The sequence below is a fragment of the Triticum urartu genome, chromosome 5A (assembly GCF_056163025.1).
Source record: "Triticum urartu cultivar PI428250 chromosome 5A, HENAU_Tu73, whole genome shotgun sequence".
In the NCBI taxonomy this organism is placed as follows: Eukaryota; Viridiplantae; Streptophyta; class Magnoliopsida; order Poales; family Poaceae; genus Triticum; species Triticum urartu.
In genome coordinates, this window is record NC_141877.1 from 586,713,100 (window position 1) to 586,740,209 (window position 27,110).

General features: G+C 45.7%; 1 protein-coding gene, 2 long non-coding RNA genes, 4 other non-coding genes and 3 pseudogenes across 7 annotated transcripts; 4 read left to right on the plus strand and 6 right to left on the minus strand.

The window, feature by feature from the left end:
• Positions 1-9,970: 9,970 nt before the first annotated feature.
• On the minus strand, positions 9,971-10,607 carry LOC147973096 (uncharacterized). Its single transcript, XR_015603544.1, has 3 exons — positions 10,321-10,607; positions 10,155-10,212; positions 9,971-10,067 (listed from the first exon to the last, which is right to left on the minus strand). It is a non-coding gene; the product is annotated as an uncharacterized LOC147973096 (long non-coding RNA).
• A 4,124-nt stretch (positions 10,608-14,731) lies between these two features.
• On the minus strand, positions 14,732-16,293 carry LOC147973097 (uncharacterized). Its single transcript, XR_015602763.1, has 2 exons — positions 15,906-16,293; positions 14,732-15,067 (listed from the first exon to the last, which is right to left on the minus strand). It is a non-coding gene; the product is annotated as an uncharacterized LOC147973097 (long non-coding RNA).
• Positions 15,173-15,253, minus strand: LOC125511731 (small nucleolar RNA SNORD18). The gene has a single exon (XR_007285086.1). It is a non-coding gene; the product is annotated as a small nucleolar RNA SNORD18 (small nucleolar RNA).
• Positions 15,358-15,424, minus strand: LOC125511749 (small nucleolar RNA Z105). Its single transcript, XR_007285101.2, has one exon. It is a non-coding gene; the product is annotated as a small nucleolar RNA Z105 (small nucleolar RNA).
• LOC125511913 (small nucleolar RNA SNOR75) lies at positions 15,490-15,576 on the minus strand. Its single transcript, XR_007285183.1, has one exon. It is a non-coding gene; the product is annotated as a small nucleolar RNA SNOR75 (small nucleolar RNA).
• Positions 15,685-15,775, minus strand: LOC125511924 (small nucleolar RNA SNOR75). Its single transcript, XR_007285193.2, has one exon. It is a non-coding gene; the product is annotated as a small nucleolar RNA SNOR75 (small nucleolar RNA).
• Positions 16,294-16,407: 114 nt separating the features above from the next.
• Positions 16,408-17,969, plus strand: LOC125510804 (uncharacterized). Its single transcript, XM_048676069.2, has 2 exons — positions 16,408-16,819; positions 17,148-17,969. Exons 1-2 carry the CDS (start codon positions 16,448-16,450, stop codon positions 17,469-17,471), a joined length of 696 nt encoding a protein of 231 aa, XP_048532026.2. The 5' UTR covers positions 16,408-16,447; the 3' UTR covers positions 17,472-17,969.
• Positions 17,970-20,145: 2,176 nt separating this feature from the next.
• Positions 20,146-20,825, plus strand: LOC125507397 (triphosphate tunnel metalloenzyme 3-like; annotated as a pseudogene).
• Positions 20,826-22,466: 1,641 nt separating this feature from the next.
• On the plus strand, positions 22,467-23,615 carry LOC147973098 (triphosphate tunnel metalloenzyme 3-like; annotated as a pseudogene).
• Positions 23,616-24,788: 1,173 nt separating this feature from the next.
• Positions 24,789-25,490, plus strand: LOC147973099 (triphosphate tunnel metalloenzyme 3-like; annotated as a pseudogene).
• The last annotated feature ends 1,620 nt before the right edge of the window (positions 25,491-27,110 follow it).

Below are 27,110 nucleotides of genomic sequence, written 5' to 3' on the forward strand. Positions count from 1 at the left end.
CGGTGGTTTTGTCAGGGCAGCCAGAGTGCGCTTCACTTTCACCCGATCTACCTTCTCCTCCGGAGGTGGATGTTTCTTTGCTTTCACCCCTTCAAAGAATTTCTTCACTTCTTCTCGCGCGATGTCGGCGTTCTCCTCCTGGGTCCTCTCATATGGTAACTTCTTTGGAGTCTTCAGAGAAGGACCGAATCCGTATGTCCTCCCGCCTCTGGTTGTACTGCTAGACGCCGACCGAGCAAACGTAGCGGTTGTCTTCTTTACTTGCTTAAGAGGCGGAAGAGAAGGACTACGACGCGCTGGAGCAGCTGGAGCGGCGGCAGGTCTCTTCCGCCCTTGCTGACGAGGCAGAGAAGGAGGAGGCTGGCTGCTCGGGCGCGTCGGCGCAGGCGGAGAAGGAGGCGGAGTGCCGCCACGCGCCGGAGAAGGAGCCGGCCGAGGGCCCTGATCGTCACTCGCCGGAGGAGGAGGCGGTGGAGGCGGAGTGCCCTGACTCGCCGGAGGAGGAGGAGGAGGCGGTGGCGTCCAGTTTGAAAGGTTGATGAGCTCCTTCCGCCATAGGCATGGAGTCTTCAGAGCAGACCCCAGCCGAGTCTCTCCTTCACCGGTAGGGTGGTCAAGCTGGAGGTCCTCAAATCCCTCCGTTATCTCATCCACCATCACCCTAGCATATCCTTCTGGAATCGGCCGGCAGTGAAAAGTTGCGCCGGGTTCAGTAGGAAAAACAGAGCCAACATCCGCCTTGACCTTCAAATTCATCCATTGCGTCATAAGGTGGCAATTTTGAGACTCCATTATAGCATCCACGGGATAGCTGGCAGGAGCCGTCAAGGCATGCTCCGGCTGAAGCAGCTCGGTGGAAGCCACGCTGCTTCTGCGCTGAGATGGCGGGGTAGCTTCGGGGGAGGCTTCGGCAGTACGTTTGTTGCGATTTGCTTCTCGTTCCTCTATCGCGTCTACCCTTGCTTTCAGCGCCTGCATTTGGGTCTGCTGCACTTTTTTCCTCCTCTCATGGGATTTGTAACCGCCTGCGTCCGGAAACCCAACCTTCCACGGAATGGAGCCTGGCGTGCCTCGTGTCCGTCCAGGGTGCTCAGGATTCCCGAGGGCCATTGTGAGCTCGTCGTTCTCTCTGTCTGGAAAGAACGTCCCTTCCTGCGCTGCTTCGATATACTGCTTAAGCTTACTGACTGGTATGTCCATTTGATCGTTCGTCCAAATGCACTTCCCTGTTACAGGGTCCAGTGTTCCGCCAGCCCCGAAGAACCAAGTCCGGCAACGGTCTGGCCAGTTAATTGTCTCTGGTTCGATCCCTTTATGAACCAGATCATTCTCAGTCTTGGACCACTTAGGCCGGGCTACGAGGTAGCCACCTGACCCCGTGCGATGGTGAAGCTTCTTCTTCGCAGCATTTTGCTTGTTTGTCGCCGACATCTTCTTACTCTTTTCCGATGTCTTGTGGGCCACAAATGCGGGCCAGTGATCTCTGATCTTCTCATATCTGCCTTTGAATTCTAGTGTCTCATTATTTTCAACAAACTTATTCAGCTCTTTCTTCCACCTCCTGAATAGTTCTGCCATCCTCTTCAGAGCAAAAGACTTGATTAATTTCTCTTTAACTGGGTTCTCTGGATTATCCTCAGGCGGTAGGGTGAAATTTGACTTCAGCTCAGTCCAAAGATCATTTTTCTGCATATCATTGACATAAGAGACCTCAGGGTCTTCTGTAGCCGGCTTAAACCATTGCTGGATGCTTATCGGGATCTTGTCCCTAACCAGAACCCCGCACTGAGCAACAAATGCGCTCTTTGTCCGGAGGGGTTCAATAGGTTGGCCGTCGGGCGCGATTGCTATGATCTCAAACTTTTCATCCGAGCTCAACTTTTTCTTCGGGCCTCGTCTCTTTACCGAAGTTGTGCTCGATCCGGAGGGCTAGAAAAAAGAACAAAGACTTAATTAATATGTGTACATACCAAAACAATGAATGCATCAATCAGCTAGTCAGCATAGGCTTAACTAATATATATACCTGGCCGGACTCGGTTCGGTCACCGGAGCCGTCATCACGGTCTCCTTCTTGCACCGGCATTGGGTCACCGGAGCCGTCCTCATGTTCTTCTTCTTGCATCGGCATTAGGTCACCGTAGCCAGCTTGTTCACCCTCTCCTTCCAGACAATCGGTTTCGTTGAGAAACAACGAGATGGCATCACTTCCTTCTGTGATTATGTCCCTCAACAACGCTTCTTTTGTTACTTCGTCTAGGGCGATGTCCATAGTTTCTACAAATATTTACAACATGGCAATTATTATTCAAACATGACAGATGGATATATTAGTGCCAAACGTAGAACTAGCTACCTAATCATAGTAAGCTATCGGGAGGGGGTATACATCGACAACGACGACACTACATCTATGTCCCTCGACGACCCTCGTTCCCCGATAAAAAAAGAGGAAGAAGAAGAAAAATAAGAGGAGAAGAAAGAATAGAGGAGAAGATCTCCTCTATTCTTTCTTCTCCTCTTTTTTTTCTTCTTCCTCTTCTTTTTTTATCCTCTTCTTCCTCTCATGTTCGATAGGATCGCCGAGGGGTCGGGAGGTTGCCTAGTGTCAAGGGATTCAACAAAACCATGTCTTCATCATTAGGCGAAAGTAACATGTGCATGATGGTACGAAGCTCTTCAAAGTTGTTCTGGAACGGAGTCCCAGATAGGATAATTCGCTTTTTGGTACAAAGTTCAGCAAGAGCCTTCCGAATATCACTATTTGGAAGGCCTTTGCTGAATTGGTACCAAAAGGCGGATTATTCTATCCGGGACTCCATTCCAAAACAACTTTGCAGAACTTCGTACCAACATGCCCTGGTTACTTCCGGCTAATGATGAAGGCATGGATTTCTTCAATAATTTGACACTAGGAAACCTCTCTCGACCCCTCGGCGATCCTCGACCCCTCGACGACCCTGGAACCCTCGACCCCTCGACGATCCTCTTCTTCCTCTCATGTTCGAGAGGATCGCCGAGGGGTCGGGAGGTTGCGTAGTGTCAAAGGATTCAACAAAACCATGTCTTCATCATTAGGCGAAAGTAACATGTGCATGATGGTACGAAGCTCTTCAAAGTTGTTCTGGAACGGACTCCCAGATAGGATAATCCGCCTTTTGGTACAAAGTTCAGCAAGAGCCTTCCGAATATCGCTATTTGGAAGGCCTTTGCTGAATTCGTACCAAAAGGCGGATTATTCTATCCGGGACTCCATTCCAGAACAACTTTGCAGAACTTCGTACCAACATGCCCTGGTTACTTCCGGCTAATGATGAAGGCATGGATTTCTTCAATACTTTGACACTAGGAAACCTCTCTCTACTTCCGGCTAATAAGAATAAGAAGAAGAAGAAGAAGAAGAAGAAGAAGAAGAAGAAGAAGAAGAAGAAGAAGAAGAAGAAGAAGAAGAAGAAGAAGAAGAAGAAGAAGAAGAAGAAGAAGAAGAAGAAGAAGAAGAAGAAAAGAAGAAAAAAAAGAGGAGAAGAAGAAAGGAATAGTGGAGAAAAGAGAAAATAGAATATATTCTATTTTCTCTTCTTCTCCACTATTCCTTTCTTCTTCTCCTCTTCTTTTTCTTCTTTTTTCTTCTTCTTATTTATTTCTCCTCTTCTTTTCGGTAGAGGAAACCCTAAATAGCTAGCAAGTATCGTGGGTGTGAGATACATGTGGCCTTCGGTGTCGGACACTACATCCACGTCCCACAAGTGACGTGGGCGTCGAAGTCCGCGCCACTTGTGGGATGTGGGTGTAGTGTCCGACACCGACGGTACATGTATCTCACACCGACGATACTTTCTATTTAGGGTTTCTCCTCTACCGCTCCTCGACCTCTCGACGACCCTCGTTCCCGATAAAATAAAGAGGAAGAAGAAGAAGAAAAAAGAAGAAAAGAAAGAATAGAGGAGAAGACTTCCTCTTCTTCCTCTCCTCTTCTTCTCCCTCTTCTTCCCCTTCTTCCTCGCCTCTCTCATGAATGTCCGACGTTCTCGACCCCCCCCCCATGTGTCGAAGAAAAAAAAGAAGAAAAAAAAAAGAAGAGAAGAAGAAAGGAATAGAGGAGAAAAGAGAAAATAGAATATATATTCTAATTTTCTCTTCTTCTCCTCTATTCCTTTCTTCTTCTCCTCTTCCTTTTCTTCCTCTCCTCGTCTTCTCCTTCTTCTTCTCCTTCTACGAATAGTGTTCCCGAGTGAACCGGAGGGGGACATTGGTCATATTTTCTACGAATGTTCTATATACATACATCCATCGATATCATTCCATACATACATATACATCTACATTATATATGAACAAAAAATATCAAAATTCATCATACATACATGCATCTACAGTATATATGAACAAAAATTATAAACTTTCTCCCCAACTCATACATACATACATACATCTACATCATATCAATATTTTGCGAATTTAGAGCAGGGAAGGAAGGAGAGGATGGGCTACCTCTCCCGGAGGGATCGGGGAGGAGACGCGGGCGGCCGGCGTCGGGGGCGACGGCGACGAGGACGGGCTCGGGGTCGGCGAGGGCGAGGGCGACGGCGGGGCGCGCTCGGTGGCGGCGGACGGTGGAGCTCGGGCCGGGGGCGCGCGGGGCAGGAGCTCGGGGGCTCGGGGACGGCGGAGCTCGAGGGCGAGGGCGAGGGCGACGGCGGGGCGGCTCGGGGTCGGCGACGACGATGAGGCAGCGCGCGCTCGGGGGCGGGGCAGGGGCAACGGCGGCGACGGCGAGGCGAGCAGAGGGGCAGCCTGGCGGCGATCGAAGAAACTGTACCAAAATTTTCACAAGTGTGGCTTATATAGACGGAGCATTGGTCCCAGTTGGTGGCACCAACCGTGACCATTGCCCCCTTTAGTCCCGGTTCGAGCCACCAACCGGGACCAAAGGCCTCTTTTCGGCAGCCCAAAGGGCGGGAAGCGAAGGCCATTGGTCCCGGTTGGTGGCACCAACCGGGACTAAAGGGGGGCAATGGTCACGGCTGGTGCCACCAACCGGGACCAATGCCACCTTTAGTCCCGGTTGGTGCCACCAACCGGGACCAATACCCTTGTGCTGCCCCGCGCCCAAAAGTTTAGTCCCACATCGCTAGTTGACAGCGCCCAACACCAGTTTATAAGCTCTGCTGCCTCCTCCCTCTCGAACTCCTCTGAACTGCAGGCCTATGGGCCTAATTTGACACTGCTTTGCCTGTGGGCCTATTGGGCCTTCTGCGGGCCTGAATCCTGGCCCATGTAGGGTTTCTAGTCGTATTCAGGCCGTGGAGGCCTAGTAGGTGGCATTTTTTTTTGGTTTTTTTCTTTTTTATTTCTACATTTTTTTGGTTTTTTATTTTTTTATTTCTACTTAAAACTAAATACTTATAGTTTTTTAGTGATTTCTTTTTGCTTTTAGGTCACAAAAATTATAAACTTTCTGTTAGTGCCATTAGTTTTAAATTTTAAATAGTTTAAATTTGAATTTTTAAAAATTTGTGTGAATCACTAGTTTATGAATAACTTTACTACAAAATTAGAATTTTTTTTCTATTTATTTTTTATTTCTACTTACAACTAAATACTTACAGTTTTTTAGTTATTTCTTTTTGCTTTTAGGTCACAAAAATTATAAACTTTCCGTTAGTGCCATTAGTTTTAAATTTTAAATAGTTTAAATTTGAATTTTTAAAAATTTGTGTGAATCACTAGTTTATGAATAACTTTACTATAAAATTAGAATTTTTTTTCTTCTTTGCTATTTATTTTTTATTTATACTTACAATTAAATACTTATAGTTTGATTTTAGGTCACACAAATTATATTCTTTTTGCTATTGAAGAATATTATAGTTTTATTTTAGTTGATCATAATATAATATTTTAATTGATTGTTTTTATTTTCATAAAAAAAATTGTAGTTCATTCTGTTTGCTATTAATTCATTCTTTGAGCTAAATGACTCTGAAATTGGAAAGCATTTCAAAATGAACTCTGAAAAGGTTGAAAGTTGGCATGGTATCATCATTTCACCCACATAGCATGTTCCAAAAAGTAGAGAGGGTTACGACAAAACCTTGATGCACTTCGTGTACAAAATGGACAATCACTTTCGAAGTATCAAAGTTTCGAACCATAAGACATGAAAGCATTTCAAATGAACTCTGAAAAAGTTAAAAGTTGGGATGGTATCATAATTTCACCCACATAGCATTTGCTTATTGCGGGAGAAAGTCTTCACTTTTTCTTCGCTTGTGTCATTTGCTTATTGCGCCGTAACCATGGATAATCTTCATTGTTTATCAGGATGCTTGGGTCAGCCTTGACATTGAAGGGAGGAATTTCATGAAACTTTTCATAATCTTCAGACATGTCTGTCTTGCCGTCCACTCCCAGGATGTCCCTTTTTCCTGAAAGAACTATGTGGCGCTTTAGCTCATCGTATGATGTATTCGCTTCCTTATCTTTTCTTTTTCTCGGTTTGGTAGACATGTCCTTCACATAGATAACCTGTGCCACATCATTGGCTAGGACGAACGGTTCATCAGTGTACCCAAGATTTTTCAGATCCACTGTTGTCATTCCATACTGTGGGTCTACCTGTACCCCGCCGCCTAACAGATTGACCCATTTGCACTTAAACAAAGGGACCTTAAAATCAGGTCCGTAGTCAAGTTCCCATATGTCCACTATGTAACCATAATATGTGTCCTTTCCGCTCTCGGTTGCTGCATCAAAGCGGACACCGCTGTTTTGGTTGGTGCTCTTTTGATCTTGGGCGATCGTGTAAAATGTATTCCCATTTATCTCGTATCCTTTGTAAGTCAATACAGTCAAAGATGGTCCCCTGGACAACAAGTACAACTCATCACAAACAGTGTTTTCACCTCTAAGACGTGTTTCCAACCAACTGCTGAAAGTCCTGATGTGTTCACATGTAATCCAGTCGTCGCACTGCTCCGGGTGTTTGGAGCGCAGACTGTTCTTGTGTTCATCGACATACGGGGTCACCAAGGTAGAGTTCTGTAGAACTGTGTAGTGTGCTTGAGACCAAGAATATCCGTCCCTGCATATTATTGAGTCTCTTCCCAGAGTGCCTTTTCCAGTCAGTCTCCCCTCATACCGCGATTTAGGGAGACCTATCTTGTTAAGGCCAGGAATGAAGTCAACACAAAACCCGATAACATCCTCTGTTTGATGGCCCATGGAGATGCTTCCTTCTGGCCTAGCGTGGTTACGAACATATTTCTTTAGGACTCCCATGAACCTCTCAAAGGGGAACATATTATGTAGAAATACGGGCCCCAGGATGACAATCTCGTCGACTAGATGAACTAGGACGTGCGTCATGATATTGAAGAAGGATGGTGGGAACACCAGCTCGAAACTGACAAGACATTGCGCCACATCACTCCTTAGCCTTGGTACGATTTCTGGATCGATCACCTTCTGAGAGATTGCATTGAGGAATGCACATAGCTTCACAATGGCTAATCGAACGTTTTCCGGTAGAAGCCCCCTCAATGCAACTGGAAGCAGTTGTGTCATAATCACGTGGCAGTCATGAGACTTTAGGTTCTGAAACTTTTTCTCTGGCATATTTATTATTCCCTTTATATTCGACGAGAAGCCAGTCGTGACCTTCATACTGAGCAGGCATTCAAAGAAGATTTATTTCTCTTCTTTCGTAAGAGCGTAGCTGGCAGGACCTTTATACTGCTTCGGAGGCATGCCGTCTTTTTCGTGCAAACGTTGCAGGTCCTCTCGTGCCTCAGGTGTATCTTTTGTCTTCCCATACACGCCCAAGAAGCCTAGCAGGTTCACGCAAAGGTTCTTCGTCACGTGCATCACGTCGATTGAGGAGCGGACCTCTAGGTCTTTCCAGTAGGGTAGGTCCCAAAATATAGATATCTTCTTCCACATGGGTGCGTGTCCCTCAACGTCATTCGGAACAGCTAGTCCACCGGGACCCTTACCAAAGATTACGTAGTGTAAATCATTGACCATAGCAAGCACGTGATCACCGGTGCGCATGGCGGGCTTCTTCCGGTGATCTGCCTCGCCTTTGAAATGCTTGCCTTTCTTTCGACATTGATGGTTGGTCAGAAGAAATCGACGATGGGCCAGGTACACATTCTTCCTGCATTTGTCCAGGTATATACTTTCAGTGTCATCTAAACAGTGCGTGCATGCGTGGTATCCTTTGTTTGTCTGTCCTGAAAGGTTACTGAGAGCGGGCCAATCGTTGATGGTCACGAACAGCAACGCCTTAAGGTTAAATTCCTCCTGTCTGTGCTCATCCCACGTACGTACACCGTTTCCATTCCACAACTGTAAAAGTTCTTCAACTAATGGCCTTAGGTACACATCAATTTCGTTGCCGGGTTGCTTAGGGCCTTGGATGAGAACTGGCATCATAATGAACTTCCGCTTCATGCACATCCAAGGAGGAAGGTTATACATACATAGAGTCACGGGCCAGGTGCTGTGATTGCTGCTCTGCTCCCCGAAAGGATTAATGCCATCCGCGCTTAAAGCAAACCATACATTCCTTGGGTCCTTTGCAAACTCATCCCAGTACTTTCTCTCGATTTTTCTCCACTGCGACCCGTCAGCGGGTGCTCTCAACTTCCCATCTTTCTTTCGGTTCTCACTGTGCCATCGCATCAACTTGGCATGCTCTTCGTTTCTGAACAGACGTTTCAACCGTGGTATTATAGGAGCATACCACATCACCTTCGCAGGAACCCTCTTCCTGAGGGGCTCGCCGTCAACATCACCAGGGTCATCTCGTCTGATCTTATACCGCAACGCACCGCATACCGGGCATGCGTTCAGATCCTTGTATGCACCGCGGTAGAGGATGCAGTCATTAGGGCATGCATGTATCTTCTCCACCTCCAATCCTAGAGGGCATACGACCTTCTTTGCTGCGTATGTACTGTCGGGCAATTCGTTATCCTTTGGAAGCTTCTTCTTCAATATTTTCAGTAGCTTCTCAAATCATTTGTCAGCCACAGCATTCTCTGCCTTCCACTGCAGCAATTCCAGTACGGTACCGAGCTTTGTGTTGCCATCTTCGCAATTGGGGTATAACCCTTTTTTGTGATCCTCTAACATGCGATCGAACTTCAGCTTCTCCTTTTGACTAATGCATTGCGTCCTTGCATCGACAATGACCCGGCGGAGATCATCATCATCGGGCACATCGTCTGGTTCCTCTTGATCTTCAGCAGCTTCACCCGTGGCAGCATCATTGGCACATCGTCTGGTTCCTCTTGATCTTCACCAGCTCCCCCCGTTGCAGCATCACCGTATTCAGGGGGCACATAGTTGTCATCGTACTCTTCTTCTTCGCCGTCTTCCATCATAACCCCTATTTCTCCGTGCCTCGTCCAAACATTATAGTGTGGCATGAAACCCTTGTAAAGCAGGTGGGAGTGAAGGATTTTCCGGTTAGAGTAAGACCTCGTATTCCCACATTCAGTGCATGGACAACACATAAAACCATTCTGCTTGTTTGCCTCAGCCGCATCGAGAAACTCATGCACGCCCTTAATGTACTCGCGGGTGTGTCTGTCACCGTACATCCATTGCCGGTTCATCTGCGTGCATTATATATAATTAAGTGTCCAAATTAATAGAAGTTCATCATCACATTAAAACCAAAGTGCATACATAGTTCTCATCTAACAACATATAGCTCTCCAGAGCATCTAATTAATTAAACCATACATTGAAACTATGTAAAACATTTCAATGCGAAAACAAATGCGATCATAATCGCAACCAAGGTAACAATTGATCCAACGGCATAATGATACCAAGCCTCGGTATGAGTGGCATATTTTCTAATCTTTCTAATCTTCAAGCGCATTGCATCCATCTTGATCTTGTGATCATCGACGACATCCGCAACATGCAACTCCAATATCATCTTCTCCTCCTCAATTTTTTTTTATTTTTTCCTTCAACAAATTGTTTTCTTCTTCAACTAAATTTAACCTCTCGACAATAGGGTCGGTTGGCATTTCCGATTCACATACATCCTAGATAAATAAAATCTATGTCACGTTGGTCGGCATAATTTTCATAAACAATAAATGAACCAATAGTTATAAAGATAATATACATACCAAATCCGAATCATAGACAGGACGAGGGCCGACGGGGGCGGATACCAAAACCATCGCACTATATAAGATGCAATAATAAATGTAAGAAAATGATACAAGTATCTATCTAAACATACAAGTAAGAATATTTTTCCTTTCAGAAAGAAGATAAGAACAAGAGGCTCACCACGGTGGTGTCGGTGATGAGATCGACGCGGGTGATCGACGGCGGTGAAGACGGGGACGGGGCGTGACGGACCGCTAAATCTAGACAAATCTCGAGGAAAATGGAGCTTGGAGGTCGAGCTTCGAGAGGAGAAAGCTTAAGTAGTGTGGCTCGGGCATTCCATCGAACACCTCATGTGCATAGGAGGTGAGCTAGAGCACCACAAAGCCCTCTCCCCCTCGGCCAGAAAAAACAGAGCACTGTGCTCTGCTCTTGCGCGAGGGGGTATATATAGGCACCTCATTGGTCCCGGTTGGTGGCATGAACCGGGACTAAAGGGGAGCCTTTGGTCCCGGTTCAAGCCACCAAGCGGGACCAATGATGGTGGGCCAGGAGCGAGGCCCATTGGTCCCGGTTCGTCCCACCAACCGGGACCAAAAGGTCCAGACGAACCGGGACCAATGGCCCACGTGGCCCGGCCGGCCCCCTGGGCTCACGAACTGGGACCAATGCCCACATTGGTCCCGGTTCTAGACTGAACCGGGACTAATGGGCTGAGCCGGCCTGGACCATAGCCCTGTTTTCTACTAGTGGTGGGGAAGCAGTGGCATGTCTGCACTAGGCATGCAACTGCAAGTGTTGTCCACACAACTATGAGGTATTCTGTTGGGTACGGGATAGCTGCATGTCTGCCCCTAGACACACAATTGCAAGTGCCGCTCCCTACTGCAATTGCATGTCTTCAACATGACTACAACCCAGTGATGTTTTTGTTAGGAGGGGGGCAGTTGCATATATGCCACTAGGGTCACCGTTTCATATCTTTTCTTTTGTAAACGCATGGTGAACATTTTTTAAAATACATGATGTTTTCTAGGAACATTTTTTCCAACACACGATGAATAATTTTAAGAATAAACAAGCACTTTTTCCAAAAAAATATGATAAATGTAAACAAAATGCTACCATTTCTTTTTTACAGTGAGCCAATAACTAATTTTCAAAGGAAATGAACATTAAACATTTAACAGACAATAGGAAAAACAGAAAAAACAAACAAAAACAGCAAAAAAGGGATGGAAGGAAAATCATGCAAACTTAGTAATTACTAATGGCCCGGTCATTGTGCAAGAACAAGCAGCATCTCCAGAAACTCTTGATAGAGTCAAAAAATGGCTGGCTGAAAAGCACAGAGCAACCAAGAAAATGACAAAAGGCATTAGACGCAATAGCAGGGCCGGCCCAACAGCGCTAGAAAAGTAGCAGACTAAATGATAAATTAAAAATGGGCTGGGCTATTGTTGGATGATGTCATCTGACTGAGACTTCGACTAAGACCTATACAGACCCTTAATTACTTGGTCTCCTTGATAATAGTATCTCCATCCAGCTATCTCTCATGTAGCCATGCACATGAAAGTTTTCATAGTTTACTTATTGTACTCTTTCCTCCAAACATGTATGTGTAGAGCCTTAGCTTCTTCACAAGGATTAGTGTTATTACTCGTTTGTTTATCTCCTGAAATAAATGCACCAGTCTCTGTTTGACCCGCACGCTTTGTATTTTGAACAACAAAAACTACCTTTTTTTTATAGCTGTTCGTCATTGTAGCTTGGCCGCACGTACTCTAATGTATATGCAGCATATTTTTGAACAACACCAACTTCAGGCGAAACATCGACGACCCCGGTATTTATATTACATGGGGTCATATCACAGAGAGAAGGCCATGCCACTCTAGAAAAGTATAAATGACTCCTTTAACTTGACTGCCATCCTCATGTGAAGTCAATTAAAAAGATTCCTTCCACTTTTTTCAGCCCATGTGTATTTTATATAAATAATAATTCCATGTAGACTCAAACTTATTTAATTCTGGATGGGCAAACTATTTTCAATAGCACTGCCAATGATATAATTCACATATCTGAATAGTCTGAACTATCTTAGTTAACTGCTCCAAATTCCGTGCATGCGAAGAATGGGAGAATCCCTGACCAAACTGCGTGCAAGGGTGAACTGATTGTTATCTTTAGCGGAGCATCCAGCATCTTCACAAATGCAATTAGAAACAAAAACAACATAAGAGATAACTAATTAGCAATCCGACAACTAACTAGCAATACTTTTGTTGAATAGCCGTTGCGCGTGAGTAAACATGGCACAAGAGGTAGATACACCTCGTTATTTGTGGTTTGAACCAATCAAATGATTGAAGAAACTGTCGTGTCAGGAAAGACTTGCAAGCCGACCGCAACCAATCAATTCGTTGAGAGAGCAAGGTAGTGGCAAATTATATTTTTAAAGTTCAGGATATTTAATGAGTGATTACAAAAGATCCACATTTGCCACAACCAGAATCACCAAAACATATCAGGATTCAAGAGGACGCGGCATCAGGAATTGACCAAGACTTAATCAAAGCTTCGCATCCTGGTTGCTCACCTACTTTGATCGTTGCCTCATCTTTTGGCACTTCCTCTTGAGCCTCGTCATTCTCTTGTTCTTCCACTGCACATTATTTCAAACGCAATGTACAATATAATTTACATGTAGAGTGCAAGGCAGGACACCAAATGCAATGTACTTTATTTGTTGGAAACAAGAGTATTGGGTGTCCGGATTTAATTCTCATTGTGTGTGATCAGTTTTGTTAAATAAGGACATGTCCTGCAATCTAGTATTTGGCAAATGACAAGATTGTAACAAAAAGGACTACTTATATATGCATTTGACATTCAAGAATATGAGTTAGTAAACCAAAAATGGAATAGTAAAGTTAAAAGACTAGAGAAAATTCCTTATATAACACTATTTTAAATTTTGTTTCCCTATTTAACACTGTAAAACTATTTCTTCCTTATATAACACCTTGTCTAAATTTTATGCCCTTTATAACACTTCTGTCCATTTTAAGCCTTAACAGTGTTAAATGACACATGAAAAGACCTATTTGCCCCTCATGGGCATGTGACCAAAAATTTCAAGTAAAATGCATTATGTGGTCTCTAAAGTAGTTGACGATGTTCAGAACTGTCCTCTAACTCATGAACTGTCTCAATATGGTTCCAAAACTTACAAATACAGTCTCAATACGGTCGTCAAAATTGATGCGCCGGTCCTCCAATATGCAGTACGAATTGTTAACCACCACCGATACTAGCACTTCATGGAAATTGGGGCCAGATTTTATATAAAATTTCCATCAACCATGGCGCGTGTGCGGCGCGCATGAGGGCTGGAACAGATCAACAGACCATGTTTACGTACGCATGCAAGTTTGTGGGCAGTGCACAGCTAGAGCTAGCCCAGGCCATGTTCACGTACAAGTACTTGTGTAGAATCGATCAAAGCTCTTTTTTTTCGCTAGCTTTGGGTGTATATATTATTTATTGCTCAACAGTGGTAAGGGCATGAGCGGCTTACGTACATGCACTGGCGAGGCATACGAAGAGGCGCTAACATCACCGGTGAACGTGAAGATATAGCACGTGTCCGACGTGCAATCGGTGGTCTAAGCTATAATTTTCTGTCCGGTGCCGGCGGTGGTTCATAGGTGCAGCAAGACCAACGAGGGTCGGTTGATTTTGCTTGGGAATTGAATACACACATACACATAAAATTTTGGTCACACATCATCTGAGGGGCAAATAGGTCTTTTTAGGTGTCATGTGACAACTTTAAGGTTTAAAATGGACAAAAGTGTTATAAAAGGCATAAAATTTAGACACCATGCTAAATAAGGAAGCAAAATAAATTCAATGTCAAACAAGGCAATAAATTTTAAGAGAGTGTTAAATAAGGAATTCCCTCAAAAGACTAAGGGCCTGTTCTTTTGGAGCTTATGGCTGGCTGTGGAAACAAGTTGCCCCCTCCTTACTTATAGTTAGGCTTATAAAATGAAATTTTAGGTTGAGCTTGGCAGCTTATTTCCACACTCAGCCATAGGCCCAAAAAAACTAGCCCTAAGCATGTTCCCTGAGAATTGCTTCAATCGTCCACATGGGTGTAATAGAATGGATTAAATCAGACTCATCGTCAGTGAAATAGCAGCAAATACAGAAAAGCTGAAAATGACAATAACTAAACGAATACATTGTTGCCATCAGTTCTTGGAGCCATGATGTTCATTAGTGTTTCATTCAAACCGACCACCATTGTTAATCTCATCCAATTCATTCCCATGTCTAAGATCAAATTACCGCATGGTGCTTAAGCAATAAATCAAGTTCAGTTGTTCAACTGAGGCTTCAATTCACTGGCAGCTACCAATGCTGGAAGTGTCACTGGTTCAACTTTTGTTTCCCTTGTGAGGTAAAAAGAAAATTAATGAACCTGCAAATATCTTTAGTGTTCCTGGTATTCGTTCATCTAGGAGCAAATAAAAGGAGCTGTCACACCGCAAAAAGATAAAATAACTGACACAACAAATGCAGGGCCAAAAGGCACAATTCGGAGTACCTCAAGGATAATAGGTGCATAAAATTCAGTCACAAACACATATAATCCTCACATTACATAAAACTCAGTCCTGGAACATAGCCAGACTAGTATTAAACAGCTAAATTTGACCAAACACAGGTAAGGCAACTTCCACAGCCACAACCGCATAACAAATCAGGAATCACTGGGACAATGCCATCATCCCTCAGAGTTTTGCTGCCTGGATGTCAGATGATGCTTCCCCTCCCTCCAAGGCGCCTACTTGGATCGCTGCCTCATCTTTCGGCGCTTCCTCTTGAGCCTCCTCATCCTCTTCTTCTTCCACTGCACATTAACACGAAATGCAGATCATCAGTACAAATTGCATAGTGCTAGATGCGCAGGAACATGAGATAATTCCACATGAAACGAGAAAGTAGTATGTAATTCAGAATCAGAAGATTGAGTGTTTCATTGGATATCATCACGTGATTTTCAGAAACACGGACCAATTGTCCTTCATCATTTCCCAAACTGCCAATTTGGCATTGCAAAAAGAGAACTATTCTAAGAAGGTCGTAGCTATCTACAAACAGGTTAGGCAAAGCAAAGTAGATCTGCAGTCGGTTTGACATTCAGAATGAGTAGGAGGATTTTATGATCAAATAGATCAGACGCCAATTGTCTTCCTCATCATGCCAACCGACGCAATTATACAAAATAAAAACAGTGGAAAATGAGCTAAAGAAATGGATAAGCAAACGTTGTTCTCTCAGACAAATGCCTCGATTGTCCACACGGTGTAATAGAATGGATTACATCAGACTCGTCATCTGTTTTCATCATCACAGAGAACAATGGACAAACGAAAACAGCAAAAAAAAAACATAAATCTGGCTAACATAACTAGAGGCAGTAATTAGATCTCATAGAGCAAGCAAATCTGGTCGAAATAGCAGCGGTTCTCTCAGACAAATTTGCCTCACTTTTGTCCCCACGGTTGAATGGAATGGATTGGATCGGACATCTAATCAGGGTTGATCATCACAGAGAACCACTAATTACGCAAGCGAGCGGTAGCAACGGCGAGAACAAACCCTCGCTAAACACTAGCACATGTCCAGATCTACCTCGGTCGCGGAGCAGCTAACAACAGGGAAGGGAGATGACGGGCAGTACGAACCTTGGCCCTCATCGCGGCGGCGGAGTCGGTCTCGCTCTCCTGTTCGCGGCGGCGGCGGCGGCGGCGGTGTGTGGACGAACTTAGATTGTTGACGGCGGGGGCTCTCGCCTCGTACTTATACGGGCTGGGTGCTGAAGGGGGGGGAAACCCTAGCGGGGTTGGACGGGTGGACGGCTCGGATCAGCCAGTGAACGGCGTTCTGATCCGATTAGTAATCTGGTTTGTGGGCCTGTTGGGCCTCCAAACAACGCCTAGGCCCATGCTAACATTTGACTGGACTTGATTTCCTGAAGGGGGAAAAAGAAACTTGACCAGTCTTTACTTTTATTCTCTTTATTTTATTACTTAAAAAAGGGAAACGTTTCCTGCGGCGTGCCGGCGGAACGCTTGGCCAGTCGCGTACGCTTCGTTCGATCGAAAGCGATCATGCGGCCCACGTGTGGCCTCACCCCTCGGCCCCACATGCTCCCTCTTCCTTATCCCCATATGCTTCCTTTTCCTTATCCCCTCAAGCACCACTCATTTTTCTTGCTTATCCCTCCATGCCCACCATTCATCCCATGCACCTCTCTCTCCCCCTGGCCTACCTTCAATCAATAGCTTGCCGGCGATGGAAGACGTGTGTGGCGAGCTGGCAGTCCGGGGCTGCACACATGAAGCCGCGGAGGTGCGTGAGCACGACTCTCGGCGAGCGAAGAGGCGCGACGCCAAAGCTACATCGGCAACTTGGTATTTCCACTTTGCAACCTGATACGACGAGTGGAGGGTGGTTTGCTGCAACCAGTGGCCCCTACTACTACGACCAACGAGGTGGCTGTGCCGTGAAGATGGACGACGGATGCGGCGATTTTTGTGCTGAAACCCACGATAGCCTCTGCTACAACCGGCCAGCCATTTTGCTGGAACCAGCATCAGTAATTGCTGCCATCAGTCACGCGATATGCTGGAACCAAACGCGCACTCGTCGCCGGCGTTTTTTTTTTCTTTTGCTAGAGTTGGGTGTTTGATTTTGCTGGAAGTAGCTATCCTTTTTGCTACAAATCGACCACACGAGTTCTCCCTGTTTTGTTGTTTCTGCTGTATCCAATGTCTTGTTTTGCTGGAAACAACCATCTTTTTTGGTACAAATCGACAACAGGAATTCTACGTGTTTAGTTGTTTTTCTGCTGCATCCGATGTTTCGTTTTGCTGGAACCTAGTATTTTTTTATTCAACCGATCAATGAAGGATTGTTGCTTTCAGATCTTTTTGCTAGATACTTCAGTGCAAACCAACGCCCACGGCGAGCCGAAACCAGAGCATGGTGATGAGCTGGAACCGGCGAGCTTGCTTTGCTGCAATGAGCCGCAAGCCACTATGATCAGCAGGGCGAAGAGCTGGAACGGGCGTCCATTTTTGCTGGGATGGGCGCCCAAATTTGCTGGAACAGGAGTCCCGGGTTGCTGCATCGTTCGCCGCACAGGGAAGCTACGATGTTGGCGAGCTGGAACCGGCGCCCAATTTTGCTGGAGCCGGCATCTCGACATGCTGGAACCGCGTGAAGGCAGGCGGCGGCTGAATGGCTGATTCGACGCTGATGGTGTTTTGCTGCGACCAGTGATGGAAAAGCTTCTACGGGCACGAGAAAAAGCTTCAACCATCGGGCGAGTTGTCGATGGCGTGAGGGGTGACGCCGGGGTGCTGCGGCCGACAACACGGTCGGTGCTGCGCGTTCTACTACAACGAGGAGTCGACCACTAGTTGTTGCATCCGGCCACGTTGACGCTGCCACCAGCTACAACGAGAAGATGCCATGGCGAGCTTCGCCGCCGACGGCCGGCAGCGAAGGTACTCGTGCGGGACGGTGAGCAGAATTGCGCGCGGCTGCGGCCGCCCGCAAGGGAGAGCCGATCTGGGCCTTCGTTGACTCTCGTGACAAACGAAACAGCAAGGAGGGACCGGCAGATCGAGCGGTTAAGGTCACTTCAATCGAGCGGCGCATGAGGAACCGGCCGAAATTTTGGGCCAGTCCGCCGGCGCCTAGTGCTGGCCCTTAAAAAAAGAGTAGCGTTCCTTTTTTTGCCAGACGGAGTGATTCGTCCAACATGTTTTTCTTGGGAACCGCCTTAATCATCTCATCTTTTTGGTTCAAAAAAATCGTCTCATCTTTTATTGACTTATCAAATAAATTATATTTTATTTCATAAGTCAAAATAAGTGATTACAAAATAAAATCATGGGTAAGATTTGTTAAGTATTTTTTTACACAATCACATAACATAAAGATGTAAATTATGGGATAATGTATTGTAATATAATATATAATATTTATGCCCCGTAGCGACACGGGCAAATATCTAGTTCTGCTAGCAAAAAGACTAATTACAAAACAATAAAACTGAGCTAGCTACAAGCCACCGCAGCGATTCACCGCTTTTGGCCGTCCGATCATTTGTTAGACGCCCCAGATCTTCCAATTGTCCGTCCACTGGCGGTCGCTTGGTCATTTTCACCGTGCCTCACCCAATGTAAAAGGGCTGCTGCTCCGGAAAGCAACCTGTGGGTCATGTAGTTAATTGGGCCCAGAAGCAGCCCAATTGGCTGTGTACGTCAGCCCATGCTAGGTTTCCTTTCCAGATCGACAGAGAAAAGAAAAGAACAATTCATCCTTCTCCTCTTGTTCATACCCACGGTGCAGGGTGTCTAATTTCTCATGTTCCTTTCGTGCTAGGAAGCTCGTGGGGATTGACCAACTGTCAGTTTGTTGGAGTTTGATCTGTCCCGATGGGCGACAAACATATAGCTGACTGAAGGCACGAGTATGGCCTATGGACTAAAGGATTTGTTCCTTTCCCTCGGTGGCAACATCCTATATGGCAGTACCTTTTCGCCTCCTTTTACCAGCCGTATAATTCAGTGAGTCGTTAGTAACTGTTTTGATTGGTTGTTAGTATTCCGGCACTGCCTTATATATGGATATTCATTGTTGATATGTGTTACATGGTGTGATCCCGATCGACTCCAATATGGACACCCAGGCACCGCACCCAGGCTCATGCAAATGCTCAAAACAGCCCGGTAACGCCACCACTTGTTGATCAAAACGTTGTCCTCTGAGTACTGATTAGGATTACATGCAACCTTCTTGCTGGAAATACGCTTCTGAAAAAAGATGCTAAGCTGGCCTGATAAGATTGGCATTAGGCTTTTGCCGTAGGATCCTGGAACTCTGAATTCTAGGAACAGCACCTACCAGGTTACCTGATGTAATCCGTATCCTTGCATGAGGTTTGGATTACGTGGTTTTTCAATTTCTGTTGGACAGTTTTAGTCGAGTTAGGTGTGTTCAAGGATTAGCTTTGGTTTTCCCATTTTACTCTCTAAGAAAGGTAACTGAAATTTTGTTTCTGCTCAATTTCATTAGGTTGCAAGAAAATGACTGGTTGAAATTGCTTTCCTAAACAAAGTAATAGATGTACAATATTGATCAACAAATGGGCAACAAGTCAACAACGACCCAGTAGAAATTTTATTGTGCTGAATAGGGCCAAGTATATTATCAAACCATTGTTGGTAAGAGGATAATTTACTATGATTCAGTTGGCAAAGAGGCTCTGATCTGCAGTTTAAATGACGAAGAAATACTGGAACATGGGGAAGAGAAGCATGTTTCACAAAAGAAGAAGATCCGCTAATATGGTAATAATACATCCCAGTTAAATAGATTGGTTTTTCTGTATTACGTGCTCTTCTGTCGTGAACTGCAATTGATTACCACAACATGCTATGTTTTCATCCGTTCAAGTCTGAAGAATGGGTACTATCTATCAGTCTATATGTTTGAATTTTTTTCTAATATCTCTACTCCTAATGGAGCAGTTGATAGCCTGGTACTCCGGTTTTATTTTCGTCCGGTTTTATTTCGTCCCACCTCCCACCACTCCATACTACTGGTTTTTTATCTATCTACAAATCTCCCCTCCCACTGGTTTAAGCCGGTTATCAATTTTTGGTAATGCAATAAAAGTCATACGGGAATAAATCATATCACGGTCGGCAGTTAATCTCAAACCTGCCAAGAGATTTGGTAACAGAATAAATTCAAAAGGAAGGGTGGGAGAATGTTCCTATACATAAGGATGGTAATCTCCATCGCATACCATTTACTCCAGAATCAATCGCATTAATAATCTCCATCGCATAAATAATTACTCCAAAATCAATCACAATCATAATCTACATTGCATAATTAACTTCTTCCTATGACCACCTCGCTCCACCAATCCCACCTGCCGTTTTCTACCATCACGATCGATTTTCTCGCGTCCTCTCCTGCACGCACAAAAATATAGGCCCAGCCTTGACCGTGGGCTGGGACTCATCCGCCGCGCACCGCCTGCTCTGCAACGACGCCCAACGCAACCTCTTCTTTGATGCCCCCGCGCACCCCTCGCCGCCGCCACCGACGCCCTGCGCGTTCGCCTCTACGGCCTCGATGATTGCACCCGCTTTCGTGACGTCCTCGCGCTCAAGCGCCGCCGGCGCATCCACGCCTGCGTCAGCCATGCCGAGGAGGTTGAGGAGCCCCTCGAGCCGGCCCTCGCCCTCGCCTACGTCAACGACCCCGCCCATCTTGGCGGGATCGATTCCCCCATCGCCCGACTCACCTCCGACGAGTATGGCGTCGGTGGGTACGCCGCGTCGTTCGTATGCTTGGCAGGTTCCAGAACACCCCGCGACGTGTATGAGGCTGCTAAGCTTGACCATGGCGAGGGGCTCGTGCTCGAGCTCGACGAGACGCAATTCGATCTCGGAACCAACTACGAGCTGGATGGTGAGACTGCAGAGCAGGCAGGGGGCGCGACGAAGATGGAAGTGGCGGCAGTTCAAGCTTGTCGCTGCCGAAGACCCTAGAGAGGTGCGTGAAGAGACCTGGTTAGATTTGTTGGGCCCCACTGGTAGATGCTCCATGTCTCCTCCTCTGGTTCCTTGTGCATTATTGGGTTGTCTTAACTTTCAGTCTGGAACACGTAGCCGTGAATTTTTTTGATTAATATTGATGTCATCGTTACATATTGGTACCGGGTAGATTTGATGTATTATCGTTAAGCTCTCACGACCAGGCCTGGTTTTACAGATGTTTAGCGCACCGGTTCCTGTTCATTTACAACACAGCCATGCGATCTATTAAGTGATGTTTCTCTGAATTTATGACAGGTAAACTGCGGTAATAACAAATCAGATGTCATCTCTCATCTTGCCGATTCAACCTTGGAAGATATGGTAGAGAGGAGAGGCGGTTTGGTCCATCTGGTGGAAGGGGGAGTGGAGATAGTAGGAGTGGAAAGCAACTCCGTGCATCCTGGCGGAAGGGATATATATAGGCTGACATGTCATCGGTGCTGGGCACCACAGGCAAGTGCTGTTTAGTTGAGTCCCACTCACGAATTAGAAAAAAATTCTTTGGGTTCTTGGATAGATGCTTATGGTTTGTTGCGTCATTTTTCAGGTTCAATATGCTGGCTGGCGCCGAGCCTCACTACTGAGTTGAAGAAATACTTGCAACGGTTGCCAAAAGTTATGTTAAAAAATAGGCCCACCTTCATAAGGATGATGTAAATTGCAGCCGTACTCAGGTTTATTCTTTGTTCCCTGCATATTTTTATTTAACCACGTTATGTTTTAGCCACTAGATGGAAAATAGAAAAAGGAAACGGAGAGAATCACTTATTTTCGTGATATGATATTTATTTAATAGTGATTGCTATTTGTTTTGAATATTTAAGCATAAGGATACCACAATTAAATTATGGTTACAACACGAAAGTTGTAGAGTAGTTAATCTCTATCTCTACTCCTAAAGGGGGAGTTGGTAGCCCGGTGCGCAGGTTTATTTTCGCCTCACCGATTTATTCTCCCTCACCTCCCACCATCCCCTCCACGCTGGGTTTTCTCCGTCCGACTAAAAACCGAATCAATTTGCATGATCCTCCTTGTTTGTTTTTCGGCTAATGTCCTCCTATCCTAGAGCATGTTCATCTGACTAATCTTCTTAGTTAATGCCCTCCTTGCCTGGATCATGTTCATCCGATTGACAAAGGCTTGGCCATCTTGTAATAGTAGATGGTGAAGTGGATATATATACTACTCCCTCCGTCCGAAAATACTTGTCATCAAAATCTCTACTCCTAATGGAGCAGTTGGTAGCCTGGTACTCCGGTTTTATTTTCGTCCGGTTTTATTTCGTCCCACCTCCCACCACTCCGTACTACTGGTTTTTTATCTATCTACAAATCTCCCCTCCCACTGGTTTAAGCCGGTTATCAATTTTTGGTAATGCAATAAAAGTCATACGGGAATAAATCATATCACGGTCGGCAGTTAATCTCAAACCTGCCAAGAGATTTGGTAACAGAATAAATTCAAAAGGAAGGGTGGGGGAATGTTCCTATACATAAGGATGGTAATCTCCATCGCATACCATTTACTCCAGAATCAATCGCATTAATAATCTCCATCGCATAAATAATTACTCCAAAATCAATCACAATCATATTCTACATCGCATAATTAACTTCTTCCTATGACCACCTCGCTCCACCAATCCCACCTGCCGTTTTCTACCATCACGATCGATTTTCTCGCGTCCTCTCTTGCACGCACAAAAATATAGGTCCAGCCTCGACCGTGGGCTGGGACTCATCCGCCGCGCACCGCCTGCTCTGCAACGACGCCCAACGCAACCTCTTCTTTGATGCCCCCGCGCACCCCTCGCCGCCGCCACCGACGCCCTGCGCGTTCGCCTCTACGGCCTCGATGATTGCACCCGCTTTCGTGACGTCCTCGCGCTCAAGCGCCGCCGGCGCATCCACGCCTGCGTCAGCCATGCCGAGGAGGTTGAGGAGCCCCTCGAGCCGGCCCTCGCCCTCGCCTACGTCAACGACCCCGCCCATCTTGGCGGGGTCGATTCCCCCATCGCCCGACTCACCTCCGACGAGTATGGCGTCGGTGGGTACGCCGCGTCGTTCGTATGCTTGGCAGGTTCCAGAACACCCCGCGACGTGTATGAGGCTGCTAAGCTTGACCATGGCGAGGGGCTCGTGCTCGAGCTCGACGAGACGCAATTCGATCTCGGAACCAACTACGAGCTGGATGGTGAGACTGCAGAGCAGGCAGGGGGCGCGACGAAGATGGAAGTGGCGGCAGTTCAAGCTTGTCGCTGCCGAAGACCCTAGAGAGGTGCGTGAAGAGACCTGGTTAGATTTGTTGGGCCCCACTGGTAGATGCTCCATGTCTCCTCCTCTGGTTCCTTGTGCATTATTGGGTTGTCTTAACTTTCAGTCTGGAACATGTAGCCGTGAATTTTTTTGATTAATATTGATGTCATCGTTACATATTGGTACCGGGTAGATTTGATGTATTATCGTTAAGCTCTCACGACCAGGCCTGGTTTTACAGATGTTTAGCGCACCGGTTTCTGTTCATTTACAACACAGCCATGCGATCTATTAAGTGATGTTTCTCTGAATTTATGACAGGTAAACTGCGGTAATAACAAATCAGATGTCATCTCTCATCTTGCCGATTCAACCTTGGAAGATATGGTAGAGACGAGAGGCGGTTTGGTCCATCTGGTGGAAGGGGGAGTGGAGATAGTAGGAGTGGAAAGCAACTCAGTCCATCCTGGCGGAAGGGATATATATAGGCTGACATGTCATCGGTGCTGGGCACCACAGGCAAGTGCTGTTTAGTTGAGTCCCACTCACGAATTAGAAAAAAATTCTTTGGGTTCTTGGATAGATGCTTATGGTTTGTTGCGTCATTTTTCAGGTTCAATATGCTGGCTGGCGCCGAGCCTCACTACTGAGTTGAAGAAATACTTGCAACGGTTGCCAAAAGTTGTGTTAAAAAAATAGGCCCACCTTCATAAGGATGATGTAAATTGCAGCCGTACTCAGGTTTATTCTTTGTTCCCTGCATATTTTTATTTAACCACGTTATGTTTTAGCCACTAGATGGAAAATAGAAAAAGGAAACGGAGAGAATCACTTATTTTCGTGATATGATATTTATTTAATAGTGATTGCTATTTGTTTTGAATATTTAAGCATAAGGATACCACAATTAAATTATGGTTACAACACGAAAGTTGTAGAGTAGTTAATCTCTATCTCTACTCCTAAAGGGGGAGTTGGTAGCCCGGTGCGCAGGTTTATTTTCGCCTCACCGATTTATTCTCCCTCACCTCCCACCATCCCCTCCACGCTGGGTTTTCTCCGTCCGACTAAAAACCGAATCAATTTGCATGATCCTCCTTGTTTGTTTTTCGGCTAATGTCCTCCTATCCTAGAGCATGTTCATCTGACTAATCTTCTTAGTTAATGCCCTCCTTGCCTGGATCATGTTCATCCGATTGACAAAGGCTTGGCCATCTTGTAATAGTAGATGGTGAAGTGGATATATATACTACTCCCTCCGTCCGAAAATACTTGTCATCAAAATCTCTACTCCTAATGGAGCAGTTGGTAGCCTGGTACTCCGGTTTTATTTTCGTCCGGTTTTATTTCGTCCCACCTCCCACCACTCCGTACTACTGGTTTTTTATCTATCTACAAATCTCCCCTCCCACTGGTTTAAGCCGGTTATCAATTTTTGGTAATGCAATAAAAGTCATACGGGAATAAATCATATCACGGTCGGCAGTTAATCTCAAACCTGCCAAGAGATTTGGTAACAGAATAAATTCAAAAGGAAGGGTGGGGGAATGTTCCTATACATAAGGATGGTAATCTCCATCGCATACCATTTACTCCAGAATCAATCGCATTAATAATCTCCATCGCATAAATAATTACTCCAAAATCAATCACAATCATATTCTACATCGCATAATTAACTTCTTCCTATGACCACCTCGCTCCACCAATCCCACCTGCCGTTTTCTACCATCACGATCGATTTTCTCGCGTCCTCTCTTGCACGCACAAAAATATAGGTCCAGCCTCGACCGTGGGCTGGGACTCATCCGCCGCGCACCGCCTGCTCTGCAACGACGCCCAACGCAACCTCTTCTTTGATGCCCCCGCGCACCCCTCGCCGCCGCCACCGACGCCCTGCGCGTTCGCCTCTACGGCCTCGATGATTGCACCCGCTTTCGTGACGTCCTCGCGCTCAAGCGCCGCCGGCGCATCCACGCCTGCGTCAGCCATGCCGAGGAGGTTGAGGAGCCCCTCGAGCCGGCCCTCGCCCTCGCCTACGTCAACGACCCCGCCCATCTTGGCGGGGTCGATTCCCCCATCGCCCGACTCACCTCCGACGAGTATGGCGTCGGTGGGTACGCCGCGTCGTTCGTATGCTTGGCAGGTTCCAGAACACCCCGCGACGTGTATGAGGCTGCTAAGCTTGACCATGGCGAGGGGCTCGTGCTCGAGCTCGACGAGACGCAATTCGATCTCGGAACCAACTACGAGCTGGATGGTGAGACTGCAGAGCAGGCAGGGGGCGCGACGAAGATGGAAGTGGCGGCAGTTCAAGCTTGTCGCTGCCGAAGACCCTAGAGAGGTGCGTGAAGAGACCTGGTTAGATTTGTTGGGCCCCACTGGTAGATGCTCCATGTCTCCTCCTCTGGTTCCTTGTGCATTATTGGGTTGTCTTAATTTTCAGTCTGGAACACGTAGCCGTGAATTTTTTTGATTACTATTGATGTCATCGTTACATATTGGTACCGGGTAGATTTGATGTATTATCGTTAAGCTCTCACGACCAGGCCTGGTTTTACAGATGTTTAGCGCACCGGTTCCTGTTCATTTACAACACAGCCATGCGATCTATTAAGTGATGTTTCTCTGAATTTATGACAGGTAAACTGCGGTAATAACAAATCAGATGTCATCTCTCATCTTGCCGATTCAACCTTGGAAGATATGGTAGAGACGAGAGGCGGTTTGGTCCATCTGGTGGAAGGGGGAGTGGAGATAGTAGGAGTGGAAAGCAACTCAGTCCATCCTGGCGGTAGGGATATATATAGGCTGACATGTCATCGGTGCTGGGCACCACAGGCAAGTGTTGTTTAGTTGAGTCCCACTCACGAATTAGAAAAAAATTCTTTGGGTTCTTGGATAGATGCTTATGGTTTGTTGCGTCATTTTTCAGGTTCAATATGCTGGCTGGCGCCGAGCCTCACTATTGAGTTGAAGAAATACTTGCAACGGTTGCCAAAAGTTGTGTTAAAAAAATAGGCCCACCTTCATAAGGATGATGTAAATTGCAGCCATACTCAGGTTTATTCTTTGTTCCCTGCATATTTTTATTTAACCACGTTATGTTTTAGCCACTAGATGGAAAATAGAAAAAGGAAACGGAGAGAATCACTTATTTTCGTGATATGATATTTATTTAATAGTGATTGCTATTTGTTTTGAATATTTAAGCATAAGGATACCACAATTAAATTATGGTTACAACACGAAAGTTGTAGAGTAGTTAATCTCTATCTCTACTCCTAAAGGGGGAGTTGGTAGCCCGGTGCGCAGGTTTATTTTCGCCTCACCGATTTATTCTCCCTCACCTCCCACCATCCCCTCCACGCTGGGTTTTCTCCGTCCGACTAAAAACCGAATCAATTTGCATGATCCTCCTTGTTTGTTTTTCGGCTAATGTCCTCCTATCCTAGAGCATGTTCATCTGACTAATCTTCTTAGTTAATGCCCTCCTTGCCTGGATCATGTTCATCCGATTGACAAAGGCTTGGCCATCTTGTAATAGTAGATGGTGAAGTGGATATATATACTACTCCCTCCGTCCGAAAATACTTGTCATCAAAATCTCTACTCCTAATGGAGCAGTTGGTAGCCTGGTACTCCGGTTTTATTTTCGTCCGGTTTTATTTCGTCCCACCTCCCACCACTCCGTACTACTGGTTTTTTATCTATCTACAAATCTCCCCTCCCACTGGTTTAAGCCGGTTATCAATTTTTGGTAATGCAATAAAAGTCATACGGGAATAAATCATATCACGGTCGGCAGTTAATCTCAAACCTGCCAAGAGATTTGGTAACAGAATAAATTCAAAAGGAAGGGTGGGGGAATGTTCCTATACATAAGGATGGTAATCTCCATCGCATACCATTTACTCCAGAATCAATCGCATTAATAATCTCCATCGCATAAATAATTACTCCAAAATCAATCACAATCATAATCTACATCGCATAATTAACTTCTTCT

What these genes read in the sequence shown, in the direction of transcription:
- LOC125510804 (XM_048676069.2), top strand. Translation starts at nt 16,448, where the DNA reads ATGCCCACCATTCATCCCATGCACCTCTCTCTCCCCCTGGCCTACCTT. An exon ending in TTTTGCTGGAACCAGCATCA is followed by an intron (nt 16,820 to 17,147) that starts GTAATTGCTGCC and finishes TGTTGCTTTCAG; the next exon opens with ATCTTTTTGCTAGATACTTC.